General features: G+C 42.0%; 1 protein-coding gene across 3 annotated transcripts; it reads left to right on the top strand.

The window, feature by feature from the left end:
* Window positions 1-1438: 1438 nt before the first annotated feature.
* PCNX4 (pecanex 4) lies at window positions 1439-17210 on the top strand. 3 transcript variants are annotated; one of them, XM_069018515.1, is made up of 12 exons: window positions 1439-1539; window positions 4047-4101; window positions 4744-5470; window positions 7103-7282; window positions 7371-7885; window positions 8750-8850; window positions 8999-9121; window positions 9343-9706; window positions 12221-12324; window positions 12751-13784; window positions 14282-14468; window positions 15190-17210. In XM_069018515.1, exons 3-12 carry the CDS (start codon window positions 4782-4784, stop codon window positions 15439-15441), a joined length of 3549 nt encoding a protein of 1182 aa, XP_068874616.1. In that variant the 5' UTR covers window positions 1439-1539; window positions 4047-4101; window positions 4744-4781; the 3' UTR covers window positions 15442-17210. The 3 variants fall into 3 exon arrangements, with proteins under 3 accessions (XP_068874616.1, XP_068874618.1, XP_068874617.1); XM_069018517.1 differs by lacking the exon at window positions 7103-7282; XM_069018516.1 differs by lacking the exon at window positions 4047-4101 and having other exon boundaries at window positions 1458-1539.
* The last annotated feature ends 24 nt before the right edge of the window (window positions 17211-17234 follow it).

Raw genomic sequence — 17234 nt, 5'->3', positions numbered from 1 at the left:
CTTTACAAAGTTGTAACTGAATTGGGAGACTGGGACAGGATGAAACTTGACAACCAAAAAGTAAGTACCGGCTACCAACCTTTAGGGAATTGCACAGAGATGCTATTTACCTTTGAATACCTACAAGACATAAATAATTTTAATAGGATTGAGACAGATACATTTGAAAGACAGGCAAAAAAAATATTAGATCAAGGATGCTGAAAAAAACCTTTTTATTTTTCTTCAATACCAGCATTTATCTTCCAAGAGGCTGGAATCATCTGTGCCACTGAACTGCATTTAAAAGAAATTTAGTAAAGATAAATCAGCATTTTCCTTTGGTGGTGCTTCCAAGGTTTTACACTGGATTCCCCAATCCAACTGCCTTTTTATTATCTCTGAGAATAAAGATTAACAGACCTATGAAAAGGTTATGATACTTCTGGTGAGAACTGCTTACAGTGAAACCTTTGTCTATCTAAAACTCCAAGCACATACTTGTGTGTTAAATTAGTTATTCAGATTAAAATGGATATAACTGTTTCTAATTATTTACAGGGTGATTGTTCTAACAAGTATTAAGGTAGACAAGCGTGCCCTGGTGTTAATACACTGAATTATACATTTTAGTATTATTAGATATAAATTATACTATGTGTGCTGAGTCTATTAAACATTCTCAATGTTTAATGGGTGTAATTTGAAGTGGTAAGTAGTATTGCACTCTTTGGATTTATATTTCAATTTCCCACTGAATGTTCAACTTTATTCAAAGAAAACAGAATGTATTTGGTTTTACCTGAGGCTAAAACCAGTGTTTGTGTCTTGAATCAGACAGCACATAAAAGCCATTAATATTCAAGATTCGGGGAACTCTTAGGGGGTATTTTGGTATTATGTCAGAATGCTGTGGACCTTCTTGCTCTCTACAACTCCCTGACAGGAGGTTGAAGCCAGATGGGGGCCGGGCTCTGCTTCCAGGGAACAAGGGACAGGATAAGAGGACAGTCTTAAGATGTACCAGGGGAAGCAGCTGGACATTAGAGGAATTTATTCCTGGAAGGGTGATTAGACATTGGAATGGGCTGCCCACGGAAGCCGTGGAGTCACGGTCCCTGGAGGTGCTGAAGTAAAGACCGGCTGTGGCGCTCAGTGCCATGGTCCTGCTGGCACGGCGGTGTTCGGTCATGGGTTGGACTCGGCGAGGCCAGAGGTCTTTTCCACCCGGATTGATTGTGGGATGCTGCGGGGCGGTGGGGCCCTGCCCGCCGTGAGGGAGCGGGAGCGCCATCGCCCCTCAGCGCTCCGGTACCGACCCGCCGAGGAGGCGCCGGGAGCAGCCCCGAGCCCGCCGCTCGCCGGAGCCATTTCCCGCAGGCAGCGCGTCCCACCGCCTGCCGCAGGCGGGCAAAATGGCGGCGCTGGCTGAGGGGCGGGAAAAAGGGGCGGGCAGAGAACGGGAGCCGTGCGCCATCCTCCTCCTCCTCCGCTTTCTCCCACCAGCGGCTCGGCCGTGTGCTCTGCCGGCCCCTTCCCCGCTCCGAGCCCGGGCCACAGGTAGGTGCCCTCCCCAACGAGGCTCTTGCCGGGGGTTTGCCCCCTGGCCCTTCCCCTGCGGAGACTGCAGAGGTGTTTTTTGTAGTCGCTTGGTGTTGGGTGTTTTTATTCAGTGCCTGCAGAAGAGGTGAGGGGAGGTAGGTGGGTGGGTGGGAAGCGTGGTGGCTCAGGCGGGTCAAGGGCAGAGCTGTCTCGGGAGGAGGCGGCCTGCGACCCTTCCCGAAGGTGATCCCGGGGTGCTCATCCCCTAACTGGATGGGGTGTGTTGTGCCAAAATGCTGTGTCCCTGCTCTCACCGGGGAGCGGCATCAGCACTGCTGAGCAGTGGCCCCCCCAGCCTGGTTTGCCTGGCTCCTGGCTAGAATCTGGCCTGCAGCACTGTGGGGTCTTTAGCCATGGATGTTCATCCAGGGAATCTTCATCCAGGGCACACAGGTGGGCACGGGGTGCATCTGGATTTGGTGGGACAGGGGATGCCAGAGCCTCCCCTTCACCTCCCACCTGTTCCTCCAGCCTGTGCTAGCAAGGTTACAAGCTGTGTAACCCTTACTTATCCTCACATGCAAACACCTGTAAGACCACCGAGGTAAGAATTTTTGAGCCCTATGTGTTTCAGCTGCTTAGGTGGCAGAAGGCTGTACACATATTCTGTAATCTGCTAAATATAAAAGCAAACCAAACTGAGGTAATCTAACATCAGCCCACATGAAGGATGGTGTTCATTTAGACAAAAATTCGTGCTCTCCTGTGAATTCCTGCCTGAATTTGTGGCAAGGTTGGCTTTGTTTCCCTTCGTAATAAGCGCATAAAGAGGTTATTGCAGGGAAAACTTGTGAAGTGACTTTATGATGTTTAAGCCCTTTTTCCATCCTTGCTGTGATAGTGTCCAAGTGGCACGGATCCTCTCTGGTGATGACAGACTGTTGTGCTGGGGGTTGTTTGGGTATCCAGGCAAGTTGTCAAAGTGGGGCCAGGCCTGTATGTCAGGAATGTGTATTGAAGCCAGGTCTTGTAAACACTCACAAATGTGTGGAGCCTTGTTGCTAGGGCTTTGCACAGGAATACAACATGTACGAGTCCCTCTTTGAGGTCCTGATGTGCTACCTGACTATTTGGAAGCCAGGAGCGTAGCAGAGGGAAGAGTTTCCATAGTTAGCAAGCTTCAGCCTTGGGATTTTCGTTTATAAATAAATTCACCTCTTTTTATGGCCTGTTTTGGAGCAGAGCCAAGTGGAACTATATTGTTTATGTGCGTAGATTCTTGTGTCTCACACAAAGATGCCTATTGTTTACACAGAAACTGTAAGAGGAGTGTTTTGTTAACATTTGGTTAGCAATATAAACTGACAAACACAAATGCAGACTGGAACTTGAAACAAAAATAGCCCTTCTCAGAGGAGAAAAACACAGCTGCCCAAAAACTGTTTTTCAAGGAAAACTGTGCACCTAATGGTTCTATGTGGTTTTTTTAAATTCAGCTTCTATCACTTCAATGCCTGTGAATCTTCTACTGCATGTAACTATCCCAGCAACTTAAGCTCCACACCCATGTACCCTCTAAACAGTGCTTAGTTTTCTAAAGAAGATTGACTGAATTGTGATACTTTTTAATTACATTTGAAATTTGGTTTTAGTTGGGTGTGTCGCTGTTACATTTTTAAATTCCTGAGCTGACTGGGATGAATTCCCCTCTCCATTGTCAACATGTGTCTTTTCCATTAGTTCCAGTAGGACTGACTGCTGCCTTCTCCTTACTTTTAAGAAACTTTCAGCGGCTTGAAACAGTATGACCAAAAAACCTGTGTTTTCAATATTTTATTAAAAAAAATTTAAATCCACAGCCTACATAAAGAGTAGTTACAGAGCCTGTGGGGGTCTGCTTTCCATGGTGGAGTGTGATGACTTAGTGGATGCAGAATGCAAATTTTCAGTGGTGATAATGCAAAAAATCTCATTTGCACTGTTTCCAACTTCATTCTGTAATGACCAACATCTACCTACAGTCAAGTGACTGATACTTGTTTAAATAAAAGGGGTGAATTGTTCTCAGAAGGGCTCAGAAATGTTTGGTATTGTAGGAGAAAGGTATCCACAGTAGTTTGAGGACTGCGGCAGCCGAGTGTTTAATTTTTAATGTCTCAGCAGCGATGGCAATAGGTGTTCATCAGATCATGCAGGTCCAGTGGAAGAAAGTCAGAATTTCAGTCCTTGCACATCTCCTGATGCACACCATCTCTTTTTTAGAATTATTATAATAACATGGTTTGGCACTACTTTTTTTGTGCTGTTTTTTTCACCCTGTTTCTTAGCTTGAGTATTTCTACCTGTCACTCATAGATTCTTGCTTTCATGATTAGTAGCATAGAATTATATTTGAATATCATAGTTGCCACCTTACATTCATTGTTTCTACATTGCCTGATCCTCTCTAAATGAGTATTTGCACCTATTTCTATTTGATGGGTTGTTGTAAATGTCTACAGGTATCTTTTTTTCTTTTCTTTCAGCTTTCTCTATTGGCATAAAGAAGAATATATGTGCTGCTTCTGTGACAACTCACAAGTATTGTGTTTATGTTTTTATTTTATAAGTTTTAAGAAGCAGAAAGTGAACTGTTTATTTTATTGTAGTGCTCATTACAGTGAGATCCTGTCCTGCAACTGGGCTGCGTAGGAAGGGCAGTACCAATGTGGGAAACAATTTGTAATACTTCTACTTATATTCTTTAACATATTTATATAGAAAAAGCTTTATTCCATAAAGCTTTGATTTTTTACAGGGACCCCTGTGTGCCTGTATCCTTGCACTTGGGTGGCTGTTCACTGAAATCACTGACCCTTCTGTTTGTATACAGAGATCCTTAACAGGATTATTTGGAATGGGAGGTCTGTGGCAAGGTGTGATTGGAATCAGATCGGGTGTGGAAAATGTCAGTTTTAGGAAGGTGTTCTGGTCTGGAGATGAGTTGGTTTTATCATCTCCCAAGAACAGATTATATATTTTTATTTGCAACCTTCAGGTGAAAGAATGTGTTCACATTTTAAAACAGATGCTTGCTAAGTAGTTGTATTTTAGGAAATTCTAACAGCAACATGTCAGAATTCCACTGTAACTTGATACATAAAAAGAGGAGACAAGAATTCCCTTGGTTCTGAGCTCCAGAATCAGTAATGTGTCTGTATATTCCTTTCTGTTCTTTCACAGGAAAGATGATCCCCAGGCAGCATTCCTGAGCCACGAGGATGGGGCCAGATGTACCCCTGCTCAATGACTACAAACAGGAGTTCTTCTTGAAGCGCTTCCCTCAGACTGTGCTGGGAGGTCCCCGGTTCAAATTAGGCTACTGTGCCCCTCCTTACATCTATGTGAACCAGATCATCCTTTTCCTGACACCATGGGTTTGGGGAGGAGTGGGAACACTCTTGTACCAGCTGGGAGTGATGAAGGACTACTGCACCGCAGCGCTGTCGGGAGGACTCATGTTTGTTACTGCACTTGCTCTTCAGATGACAAACCTCTATGCAAAGCAGAAAACAGTGACTGTAGAAAGAATGCAAATTCAGAATACCCTGACAGATGAAGATGAGTTTGAATTTTCCAGCTGTGTAGGTTCAGAGACAGTAAAATTTATTATTCCTGGCAAGAAGTATATAATCAACACTGTATTCCATTCCCTTCTGGCAGGGGTGTTGTGTGGGCTGGGAACCTGGTATTTGCTGCCAAACAGAATAACCTTGTTATATAGCAACATTGGAGGAACTGTTGTGATCTTTGTGTTTGGATGGGTGACCATATGTATAGGAGAGTATTCGTTAATCATAAACACAGCTACCGAAACAGCCACTTTCCAGGCACTGGATACTTATGAAATCACTGCTCTGATGAGACCTTTCTACATTTTTGTCTTTATTGCAGTGGATCTTGCACACAGGTAAACATAATAATGCGTTTTGCTACTTAAAGTGGTGGTTATTCTGTGTATTTTTGATGGGAAAGGTTAAATTGTTCTTCCGAGGAAAATTTATTTTGAGGTTTTAATCAACTGTAGTAACTTCAAAGAAAGAAGATTGATGCATATATGGTAAAAACTGAGGTTCTATGTTGTGCATAAAAGGTTCTTAAATTTTTATAGCATTCCACGTAAAGTAGGAAGAGCAGTTTGTAAGTAAGATAGTTTTACCTGTCTTCTACCATGTCATTTTTCATATTTTTGTATTGGAGCATTTGCATTTATGTCCTTTTAAAGAATGTGTTTTGAAAACACGTGTTCCTGACGTGGAATCATAGATCTAAACACTGCAAGCTTCAGGATTACTGGATTTATGTCGAGATTTCATCCTGGAATACTTTCTAATGTAAGCTCTGTAAAGTGATAGCAGACGCTTTTATACAACAGACAAAACAAAAAAAAAACCCACCTCTGAATTTGGTTTTAATGATTGGGTAAGCAAATGTGAATATTGCTGAGGCTTTGTTATATGGATTTTGAACTTGGATTTTTAAATGCTTTTGCAATACAAACGAGCTGTGTCAGTCTACAAATTAGGAGAGTCACATTTCTGTTTTTCAGCTAAGTGTCTTAGCTAAAGTATTTGTAATACCATGCTCTTAAAAGCAGATGCTTTTAGATTTACTCTCTGCAGTCTTCCTCCCTGTCAGGTGATATTTATATCACTTTGTCACATGTACATATTTTATGGTTGGGGTACTTCAGATACATTAAAAAAAAGCATGTTTGATTTTGCTAGTTTTGCACTGGGAGGTGTCTATGTTAGTGATTTACCCTAATAGCCACTTCAGGTAAGATATGAGTATTATACATATGGATCTTGGACTCCAAATTCTTCTATTTAATTTCCTGAGGAGAAAATTAAGACATTTTCTAAATTCCAGATAAAATTCCTCTGAGACTTGCTTACTTATTAAAAAATAGAGAGAAACCAAATATCTTGGCAGTCTAACTGGTGAACTACATTTGGGTTAGAATTTATGCACATTTCTAATACTGATCTTTGTGGTTTTGCAGGAAGATTTTGACACTTTTACATAAAAAATAAACTCTCATTAGGAATATACAGTAGTATTTGTAGGTGTACAGGCAACATGTCAGTTCTTCCATTGTTAAAGCTTAAATCTTGGGCCTTGAAATTGCAAAAAATTTTGCTTTTGTGTTTCTGAAAAAAAAAAACTTAGCAATTTTTGTTTAACAGTCGAGGCCTTGGAGCCTTTGGACCTTTCTTGTTTGCACAAGTATTTCTTCAGCGTATTATCACAACAGTAACAAAAATAATCGGGATAATTGCATCACTGTATTCATCTGAAGGCTTCAAACCTTTTACATGAAAAGTTAGTCTGTGTTCTGGTGTTCTAATTAATGTGTTACTGCCCTAAGCATAAATGTATGTCCTTATTTTTCCTTTTAAAAGATACTCATTAGGTTTTGTAGGTTGAATGTGTAATGGTTTTGCTTTGGGATTTGCTGTAGTAATTAAACAGAAACTCTTCCCACATGGAAGTTATTCTTCCCTTCACAGAAGTCAAATCCATTTCTTCTTTTATCCAGGTTTGCTGTCAACGCACCCATTCTAGAACAGACAAACCAGATCTTGCACATCCTGTTTCTTTTTCTGCCATTCTTGTGGGCAATGGGAATTCTGCCCCCGCTTGATGCACTTTTTCTCTGGGGAATGGAACAACTGTTGGAGTTTGGACTAGGAGGTTCACCTATGTCAAGTAACACAAAGTAAATGTTTAGACAATTGTAAAATATATCAGTACTGTTTATAACCTTTTTCTTTTCAAGCAAATCTTCTTTATTTTCTCCTTCACAGGTTGTTAGTAATGTTTCTCATTTCTGCTGGAACAGCAATAGCATCGTATTTCATTCCCAGCCCCCTCGGTGTGATCCTCTTCATGACTGGATTTGGGTTCATACTGAGTCTTAACCTAAGCGAGATTGGGTTTGCCTTCAAACACACCATGATCAGCCATTTAGCCTCCAGCAAATCTAAAAATATGCACAGAGGTCTTAGGATACAATTTGGGTGGAGGGAATTTATTTTCTATGTGACTGTGTTGACATTTGCTCTCACAGAAGCCAGCCTGCTGCATCAATTTGCAGGCTCCTCATCATTTTCCCAAGCCAGTCCCCAGGCCATAGCAAGTTACATTCTGATCCTATTGCTTGTAATTATGTGGATTCTTAGAGAGATTCAGAGAGTGTACTTGTTTGGAATCTTCCGAAACCCCTTTTACCCAAAGGATGTCAGGACTGTGGCTGTGTTCATGGAGAAGCAAAGAAGGCTAATGAAAGTTGGTGTTGTCAGGAGGATTTTACTAACACTAGGTAGGAATACACCACTGTCTGTTGTTTGTTAGATGATGCTTGTAGGGAGATTGAAACTCTAGAATTACTGTGTGTGCAAGATTCTGTGAATGAACCAAGGGAAACCAAATGGCTGGAAATATTTGTTGATGTCTTGTTAAATTGTGCGTTGAGGTCAAAGTTACTGGTCCAGAATATTTGAAAGTGATTTTATTTATTTCTTTGTTAGGGGTGAACCTAAAAAATTGAGCCTTTTAAAAGCCCAGCTGAGAAAGCAGGGCCTTTTAAAGGGTTTTAGTTACAAGTGCAGTACCCACTTTTGAAAAGGTGTCTCTTATAGATCTTTTTGAAGGTACTTGGAAACAAAATGAGTTGAAAGTGTTCAAGCTGACTAAATATTTGGTTCTTACAGCTTGCTAGGAAAGGGAATGTCTTGGTTTGAAAAAAAAAAACAGGAGAGCTCCTAAAACCCCAACAGGGAACAGCCTCCTTTCTGGTAGGTTAGAGACAAATGCATCTACTTCAATGGAATAAAAAATTGATTTAAATTATTTAATTTTGTAAAGAAGCATCAGTTTGGGAAAGTAGATTGATGACTGCTATTCCATGTTTATTTTTTTGAGTATTCTCTTGGAGAAACAAATAAAGGACAAAAGAATTAATAGCAAGTAAGAACTAAGCATTGATGTAAATATTTGTTGTCCTGGGCCATTAGTGCAAATAAATTGTTCAATATCCTGGGAGTGTAATACAAAGAGGAGTTTGTGATGGTAGAGGTTTCTCTTTTTATGCTAGGATTTCCATCCTGCAATAAGACTGCTTACCTCTGTAGACTTTTGTTACGTTTTTGGAAGGAGGTCAATGATTCTTTTCTTTCAATTGCAGTATCTCCGTTCGCTATGATAGCGTTCCTGTCACTTGACCATTCGCTACAAAGCCTGCATTCCGTGTCTGTTTCCATTGGATTCACAAGGATATTTAGGATGGTAATTTGAATTTTAAATATGTTAGCCTTAGAAGTGCTCTTCTACATGATTTGAGTACCAAGGCGACCTAGAAGAAATATTCTAGGTCATGAAAGCAGAGATAAATAGATATATTTTTTAAGGTATTTCTAACATATCTCTATTTTAGGTCTGGCAGAATACAGAAAATGCCTTACTAGACATGGTGGTTGTGTCAGCAGCACAAATGTTGGTGTTTAATCCAGACCTCTGGTGGAACAGGAGCCTTGATACAGGAATCAAACTCTTGCTGGTAATGGTCATAATGTAAAATTAAGGAGATAGTTGTTACCTGAAGTCTGTGTTTCCTTGCCCTCTCCTATTGGAGAATTACAGAGCCCAGGACCCAGCAGATAGAAGCTAAAAACTGGGAACTAAGATATTTTCTACCACCAAGCAATGTAATTTTGTTAAAGCTGCTGTAGCTGCGCTGAATATGCTGCATACAGCGCGCTTCCTGCCTGTCTCCTGCAGGTTGGCCTCCTGCGGGATCGGCTGTTGCAGTTCATCTCCAAGCTGCACTTTGCCATCGCCATCCTCCTGACGTCGTGGACAGAGAAGAAGCAGCGCCGCAAATCAAGCGCCACCCTGATCGCGCTCAACGTCGCCTTCTTCCCCGTCCTGCTGGGCCTGGTCGCCGTCTCCGCGCTGCTTTCCTCGCCCCTGCTGCCGCTCTTCACGCTGCCCGTGTTCCTGGTGGGCTTCCCCAGGCCGCTGCGGAGCTGGCCCGGCCCCGTGGGCGGCACTGCCTGCGTGTGCTCCGACACCGTCTACTACCGGCAGCTCGTGCCCAGCCTGGCCGGAGCGCTGCAGTCCGCGCTGGCGGCGGGCGGCCTGGGTAGGTACAGGCAGCACTGGAATTTTGTAGCTAAGTATTTCAGGAAACATGCTGGAGAACAGGAGAATCTGTAGTTGGAAACTGTGTTTCACAGTGTGGGTTAAATCTGATATTCAGGGATTGTTCAGTTGAGGAAAAAGTGGTTACTTTTGTACTTCTTGTACTACCAACTATAGGACAAGAGGGGACGGCCACAAGTTGTACCAGGGGAGGTTCAGGTTGGATATTGGGAAATATTTCTTCATGGAACAGAGGGGTTGGAGCAGGCTCCCCAGGGAAGTGGTGGAGTCACTATCCCTGGGAGCATTCAAGAAACAAGTAGATGTAGCAGTTTGTGACATGGTGGTATTCTGTCAAAGGCTGGGCGTGATAATCTGAGAGGTCTTTCCAACCATAAGGGTTCTATGATCTCTACTTGTTACAATCCTATAAAAAAAAAAACTCTGGTTTGTTACCTTTAAGGAGAGACTAAATGGTGATGAAACAGTATCAATCCTAATTTTTCTATGCTGAACAAAAAGGATGGAATGCATTCATCCCACCTAACCGGAGGCAGTAAATCGAGTTCTTTAGCCAGACAGCATAGAGAAGGATCTGTGTCAGACTGGCTGTCTAGGTCTGTCTGTCTCTTCATCAATCCAATTACTCAGCATCCAGAAGGTGACTTATGCTAATTTGGCTGTGTTAATTGGCTGTGGTGAATATTGACTGGATGTTTGTGAAATACATGATGTAGTGTAGCTACCAGTAAACAGCTGGGAGCAGAACCCGTTGATAAGACTTAATGCTGTATCTTGTGCAGGCAGTTGGGGTAGGATTGTAGCAGCACTTGTGGGTTTACAGCCTGTGAAAGGCATTGTGATGGGGTTTTCATAGAATTACAGAGACAGAGGTGAAGAAATGCCCAGTCTTTTTCCCAGCTGGAGAGAGAGTAACTGTTTTAAAATTGCAAGGTCATTTTCTTGAGAAACAGCCTTTGTGTAACCTAAATAATCAAAAGATTGTAGCCCTTAGACAAGAGGCAAATATTTACATAAGCCTCTTAGAAAATGGCTTATGGCTAGAAAAAAATGGTCTAATATTAGAAGGCAGTGGAAGTTAATCATGCTTTTCTGAAGAATATATCCAGGTGCTTTACTAGGAAACATTTGCTGCACTTTCATCACTGGCTAGAGGGAGCTACTAAATAAAACTGGGAAGTCTTTTTTCTCTAAAGAAGGATACTTCAGTTTGTCTGCTGCATTAGTCCATCTATGTTTTATATGTGCAGTAGATGTATTTATTACATTATTATAATATATAGCTATCATATATATATATGTTATATATTTCTCATACCTATCTATTTTATACCTATACATATTTTAATAGGATTTTTTTCCCCATTCCCATCATGACTGTGGTGGCATGTATGCCTCAGAATAAATAATTTAAAACACTAGTCTTGGGGGGTAAAAAGTCTCTTCTTTAATGTGAAAATCTGTGAATGAATGTCTTCAAGCAAGAAAAACTGTGGTGTTCTCAGTTGAGTTCAAAAGGAAGCGGTACCACTTTGTGCATCACTAATTTAAACCCATCCTTTTTTCTGTGTAAAGGAGTTTTAGTAGCTTTAACAGCCAGCAAGAAAGGAATTAAAATCTTTGCAAAATGTTAACAAGAAAATGCACTTAATTAGCTCAGTGGGATAGAAAAGGTTACTTAAATTTTAACTACAGCTTAATGGTTGGTTTCACTGATTTCGTCTTACAACATTTTAAAACTAAAATTAAGTAAGTGAGTGTAAGTGAGTGGTCACCAGACATGAGTGACAGTAGAAGCTGGTCATAGACTGGCAGCAAATATGCTTAAGAATAGAACCATTGTGGCAGGAGGATTGACATTAGGCTATAGTTCAAATACACTATGACTACTCGTTCTTAGGAAATTTGGCATTGCTCTTTTTGTGAAATAGGTAAAAAAGAGGGAAAGTACCTGTTTGGGGGTTTTTGAGTACTAATTTGATGTTGTCCAGGACCTGATTTTCAAATTCCAGGTCAGTTATATTTTTATTTCTCTGATAACAAATAAACTTCCTACTCCACAGCAAATTGGCCCATTAAGAAACTCTTGTGCTATATCATCATTCTTTAATGCATTCTTAGTCAGAAGGATTTTAGGTTTCCAGAGAACATCAGTGAGAACTGTGTGGTTGGAAATGGCAGCCAAAAATTATCTTTAATCATGAAAGTCATCTCTGCAAAGGGAATTGAGGGTGGAGTTGTTTAACCCTGGTCTGCAGTGAATAAAGTAGTCCTGCAGTTGCGTGAAGTTTCCCAATTTTCCACAGGTTTTTCAAAGCTAACACTGCAATTTCAAGATCCAGCTTTGCAGCCAGTTTCTTAAAGATTCTAAGGTGCTACTTAGCTAATGATTGTGATGTTGATGCAGAAATATTTTGAGTTTGCAGTTGAATTCTTATGTTGGCATGTAGAAAAGGTAATATGTAATTTTTGTTTGGGTTTTTTTCCTGTCTAGGTCTCTCTCTGCCTGGATCACATTACTTGTGTCGCTTTCAGGACAGGCTGATGTGGATATTGGTGCTGGAAAAAGGCTTCACGTACTGTGGTGTTAACATTAAGGTAACTGCATGCTGAGCACTGAGATGCTGATGTTTGGAAATTGTGCAAAGGTTTTGCTGTGTAACATTTCAGCAGTAGCTGATTTACCTGATGTTAACAGTAAATTTTCTAAGATGAGTGTTATACTAATTAGTCTTGCAATTGACACATGCAGCAGATGTGAAATTTTTTGTCATTTAGCTTGTGACACAATATCTTTAATAAGCTGGCTAATAAGATCTGCATCAGGCAAAGATTTATTTAAGACATTGATTTGTGTCTAATATTGCCGTGAATGCTTTGTTATTGCTGTTATCTCTAGTTAGATTTGTAGGGTCAGGTGTGGAAATACTGACAATCATTTTGTTCACAAAAATTGTGCTGCAAGCAAACAGCTAGCATGTCCTGGTGGTGACTAACAGGAAGCTGTTTTCATGTGTGCTTTAGGGGCTAGAGCTGCAGGAAACATCCTGCCATGCTGCTGAAGCTCACAGAGTGGATGAAATTTTTGAAATGGCCTTTGAACATCAGGAGCACACAAGGATTCTGTCTCCCAATCCCCATTTTGGACACATCCTGACTCCCTGTACTGTTGTTCCTGTGCGGCTGTATTCCGACGCCAGGAATGTGTTATCTGGAATAATTGATTCCCATGAGAATTTAAAGCACCTGAAAGATGATTTCGTTAAAGTGCTTGTATGGATGCTTGTCCAGTATTGTTACAAAAAATCAAAGACGTGGGAAAGCCCAGGCAGTGCCAACAAGAACAAACAAGGATCATTTCCGGAAAATCATACTGGTGCAGTAAAAGGATCCAGGGCTCTGAGGGAAGAAGACAGCTTTAGTGTTGATACAGTGGAGGACTGGACTGATGATAGTGACATTTTTGATTTTGAACCCAGCAGCAGAACTAGAGACAGAAAAGAACCTGGGCAGTTGGGACTGACAACAAAAGTGCACCTGTCTATTCCAGGGTCTGTAGAAACACAAAGCCAAGATTTCCTACAAGAAATGTCACCAGAAGATAAATTAAACAGGGCTGTGGTGCTTGGGCTGCCTGCTCTGGACAAAGGGAAACAGCCAGAAGTTTTACCTCACATAGAATTTAGTTGCTCTTACTCGGAGCTGCTGAGCATCCCTGAGGAATGGAGAACAGCGCCAGTGCCTTCTTCCAAAGTCAGTGAAATGAGGCAGAGGTTTCCAGAGGAATGGTACCACTTCGTTTTGAGCCAACTGGACTTTTTTCATCTGAAAGAGAAGCCTTCCAGTTTACTCACAGACCTTATGCAAGATAAAGCTTTGAAGGACCTGTACATCCACGGGGTGCTGTCGTGTTGCTTTGGTCTGTTTGGCCTGGATAACGCCGTGCCTGCCCCAAGCCACGTGTTCAGGGCGTACACTGGTGGCATTCCCTGGTCTGCTGGCTTGGACTGGCTAACAGGCAAACCAGAGCTCTTCCAGCTGGCATTAAAAGCGTTCAGGTAAAAGAACACCATTTCCTGAGATTAGAAAAATTATATAGAGAAGTGTCACTTCAGTAATGTTTTGTTAAATCTATACAGTTTAAATATATTTGTGGGTTTTTCCTACATAAATATTGCCCTTGCCTCCAGGCAGTGAAGCCTGTGTGTTTTCTTCTTTCTTCTCTTCCCACAGCAGCTGCCTCCAATCTGCTCTGTTCAGTGGGGAAAAACAACCTTCTTTCATTGTCCCCAGATCTAGACAGTTGTGCTGGATTTAGATATTTGGCACTATCCATTATCAGGCAGTGGGGAAGTGTGGGAGGTGAATGAGAGATGTTTAAGCTGATGTGTTTTACATGTGGGTGAGCTAAAAGCACACCCAGACCAACTGGCAGTGACTCAGCTGACAAGCAGTGGCTGACAAGTGTTTGGTGGAGACTCTCTGTGGCCTGAAGAGCCTTTCTCCCTCCTGTCTTTGCTGCACAACTGACTGTGTGACGTTCTGCACCTTTCAGATACACCTTCAAACTTATGCTGGACAAAGCCAGCCTGGGCCCAGTAGAGAACTTCAAAGAGCTGGTGAATTACCTGGAAGAATACGAAAGCGATTGGTACATTGGGCTGGTGTCAGACCTGGAGTGGCAGCAAGCAGTTCTGCAGGAAAAGCCATACCTGTTCTCACTGGGGCATGACCCAAGCATGGTAAGGAGAAAAATCACTAGGTCAAAGTTTGGGTTTCTTTTAAACTGTTCTTTTTTTTCCCCCTTGTAATTGTATTCTAAAACATGAAGGCTCTGCAAGGTTGGTTTGTACTAAAGAGGTGTAGATACAAAAATGCTGCTAGCAAGGATTTTCTTGCTAGCTTCTAAGTCCGTGAGAGACTTTTCTCTCTCACAGAAGAGGTAGCAGGGAATGTAAACAACCAAGACACCTGCAACCTTGAAAAGTCTTGTTTATGGTAGAGTAGAAAAATATTTTGACAATGGATGTTTTAGGATTTTAGCCAATCACCCCCAAGGGGTGGCTGGTCCTTTGTCCAATTAGACTATGAAGAAAAAAGTCTATAAAAGAGTTTGTAAAATAATTAAATAAATCAATCTTGCTGCACAATTCCTGCCTGCTGGATCTTCTCCTCCTCCCTATGGCTGCGGGACACGGCGATATACCCTAGGGCCCAGGCCTGCGGTAATAAAGAGGAACTGGCACCACTGTTGTTGAAAACCCCACTGCACTGTTCTTCAGATGCAGCAACATTTCCTGATTATATTCCCGTGTAAGAATTGAACTGAGGGGACTGTTTTATACTTTGCTGTGTTTAAAGTGTTCATGGAGTGTACCCCCAAAGCTTCACTCAGTGCTTTGTAACCAAAATGCTCGTGTGTCTTCTGGGAGAATGTACCGGACATCTTGTTTGTTCTCGTAGGGAATTTACACAGGGCGAGTCCTCACTCTGCAGGAGCTGTTAGTCCAAGTGGGAAAGCTCAATGCCGAAGCCGTCCGAGGCCAGTGGGCCAACCTGTCCTGGGAGCTGCTCTATGCCACCAACGATGACGAGGAGCGCTACAGCATCCAGGCCCACCCGGCCCTGCTGCGCAACCTGACCGTGCAGGCGGCTGACCCGCCCCTGGGCTACCCCGTGTACTCCTCGCAGCTCCTGCAGCTGCCTCTCTTCTAGACTGTCCTTTTTGTCATTATGACTGTTACTGTTTTGTCTTTTTCATCTGCATGTTGGGAATCAGATGTCCGTGCTCCCTTCGTGCACTACAGATCAGGTGTTACTCTCAGGGTGGTGGTGCCAGGCCGGTGCACATCCTTGGCACAGAGATGGTTCTGGCCAGAACCTTCAGCAGGCAGGAAGTTGGGAACTGGTTTCTTGCTGCTGGAACACAAGACACCATTGCCTGTGTGGCTGATGAGCCAGATGCTGAAATTCTCTTCTCCAGTTTAGAGAAGAGCACCATAATTCTGATCATTACCATAATTCTGATTGCTAACATAATTCTGATCATTAACTATTTTTGGTGCATTCTGATTTATTTTTACTTTTTGTTTTGTTTCTTGGACAGGTGACTTGCACTGCCAGTCAGGTTACAGCTCCTTGTAGTATTGTCAACCCCAGAGTTGGCAACAACCAAAGTGTACATTGGACTATTTATATGGATTTTTTTTATTTTGGCCATTTTGCATTGGACTGAACTCAGTTCTAGCATTTGTTATATGACTTTCACTGATCTTCCTTAAGTGTAGTAAGTTATCAGCCGTGCTTTAACTGAAGTAAATTCTAAGGGACAATTTTTACCAAAGTACTTGTTCTGGTAAAAAGAATTTATGGAAACCAGTGTGTGCTCTGACACACTGATAACCTGGGTGACTTTACTGATGAAAGAAGTAAACATGTATAATTAGGGGACAGAGGAAATTTTAAGAACAAATGCTATGATTTCATCTCCTTCCAGTATCCATATATATGATATATATATTTATATATGTTGTTACTTGCAACCTCTGTCTGCCTCACTAACCAGTCTTCCACAAATGCAATGAGAGCTTGATGGGGGGTTGGGTGGAAATCCAGCTGTCTGTGCCAGAAATAATTAATTTTTTTAACCTCACTACAGGCTGGAACAGACTTGGGCAGCTGGTTTGTAGTGTTACAGGTCACCTTGAAAACAGGTCCAGGCCCAGTTTCCAGTGGCTCATTTATCCTGTTCACTACCACCAGTCCTAGCACATAAATGTGTGTTCTCAGCAGGTCAGTGGTTACACTGTAGGCAAATGCTGTGCAGGGAGTAGGTAATTGCATTTCCTAATCCTATAGAATCAATTTAAATCAGACCTGCCCCATAACTGAAGTAGTATTGGCTTAGAACACCATGCCTTGTCTGATCTGGAGCATGTTTATGACTCCTCACCTTTAAGACCTTTTGTTTTAGATAAAACTTGTCAGAGAATCATGGACTTGGCTGCTGGCTGTTCCTTTCGATAGTGGCCAGAAATGATTTTTAAAACTATGCAAGTGGTGTAGTGGAAATTCAAAGCAGGCTGGTGCCATGCTGGGCCCTGAGCTGCAGCTGGAGATACAGAGCCATGGAAGTGACTTAGGGGCTTAGAGAGAGCATCGATTTCAGCTCCCTCTCAGAAGGAACTACACTGGCAAGTGTTTACTCTGATCTAAAACTTCCAATGCCAAGAGTGTCATGAACTCCTCAAGCAGTTCACTCCAGTTCTGTGCTGCTCTTGCAGCAGCTGGAAAGTTGGAGTTATTTCATAAATCTAATTAACCCTCCCTTCCTCATTGTAAACCTCTTACTACTTGTCTTCCGTATGGTCACAGAAAATTTAATTATCTTTTTTTGCAGCACTCCTTATTCAAAGATGGCTGTAATTTCTGCCCTCATCCTTTGTCTTTTGTAAACTGAATAAACCAGTTGAGAAAAAACTGCAGAGAGCTGTGCTCCTTTTCCTTTC

Source organism: Aphelocoma coerulescens, chromosome 5 (assembly GCF_041296385.1).
Source record: "Aphelocoma coerulescens isolate FSJ_1873_10779 chromosome 5, UR_Acoe_1.0, whole genome shotgun sequence".
NCBI lineage: Eukaryota > Metazoa > Chordata > Aves > Passeriformes > Corvidae > Aphelocoma > Aphelocoma coerulescens.
This window is presented reverse-complemented; position numbering and strand designations above follow the sequence as displayed.

Bases quoted from the DNA above. Each gene is read 5' to 3' on its own strand.
- PCNX4 (XM_069018515.1), top strand. From the start codon at position 4,782: ATGGGGCCAGATGTACCCCTGCTCAATGACTACAAACAGGAGTTCTTC. The intron at 7,283-7,370 runs GTAAATGTTTAG...TCTCCTTCACAG, and splicing joins CCTATGTCAAGTAACACAAA to GTTGTTAGTAATGTTTCTCA. The intron at 8,851-8,998 runs GTAATTTGAATT...TCTCTATTTTAG, and splicing joins TCACAAGGATATTTAGGATG to GTCTGGCAGAATACAGAAAA.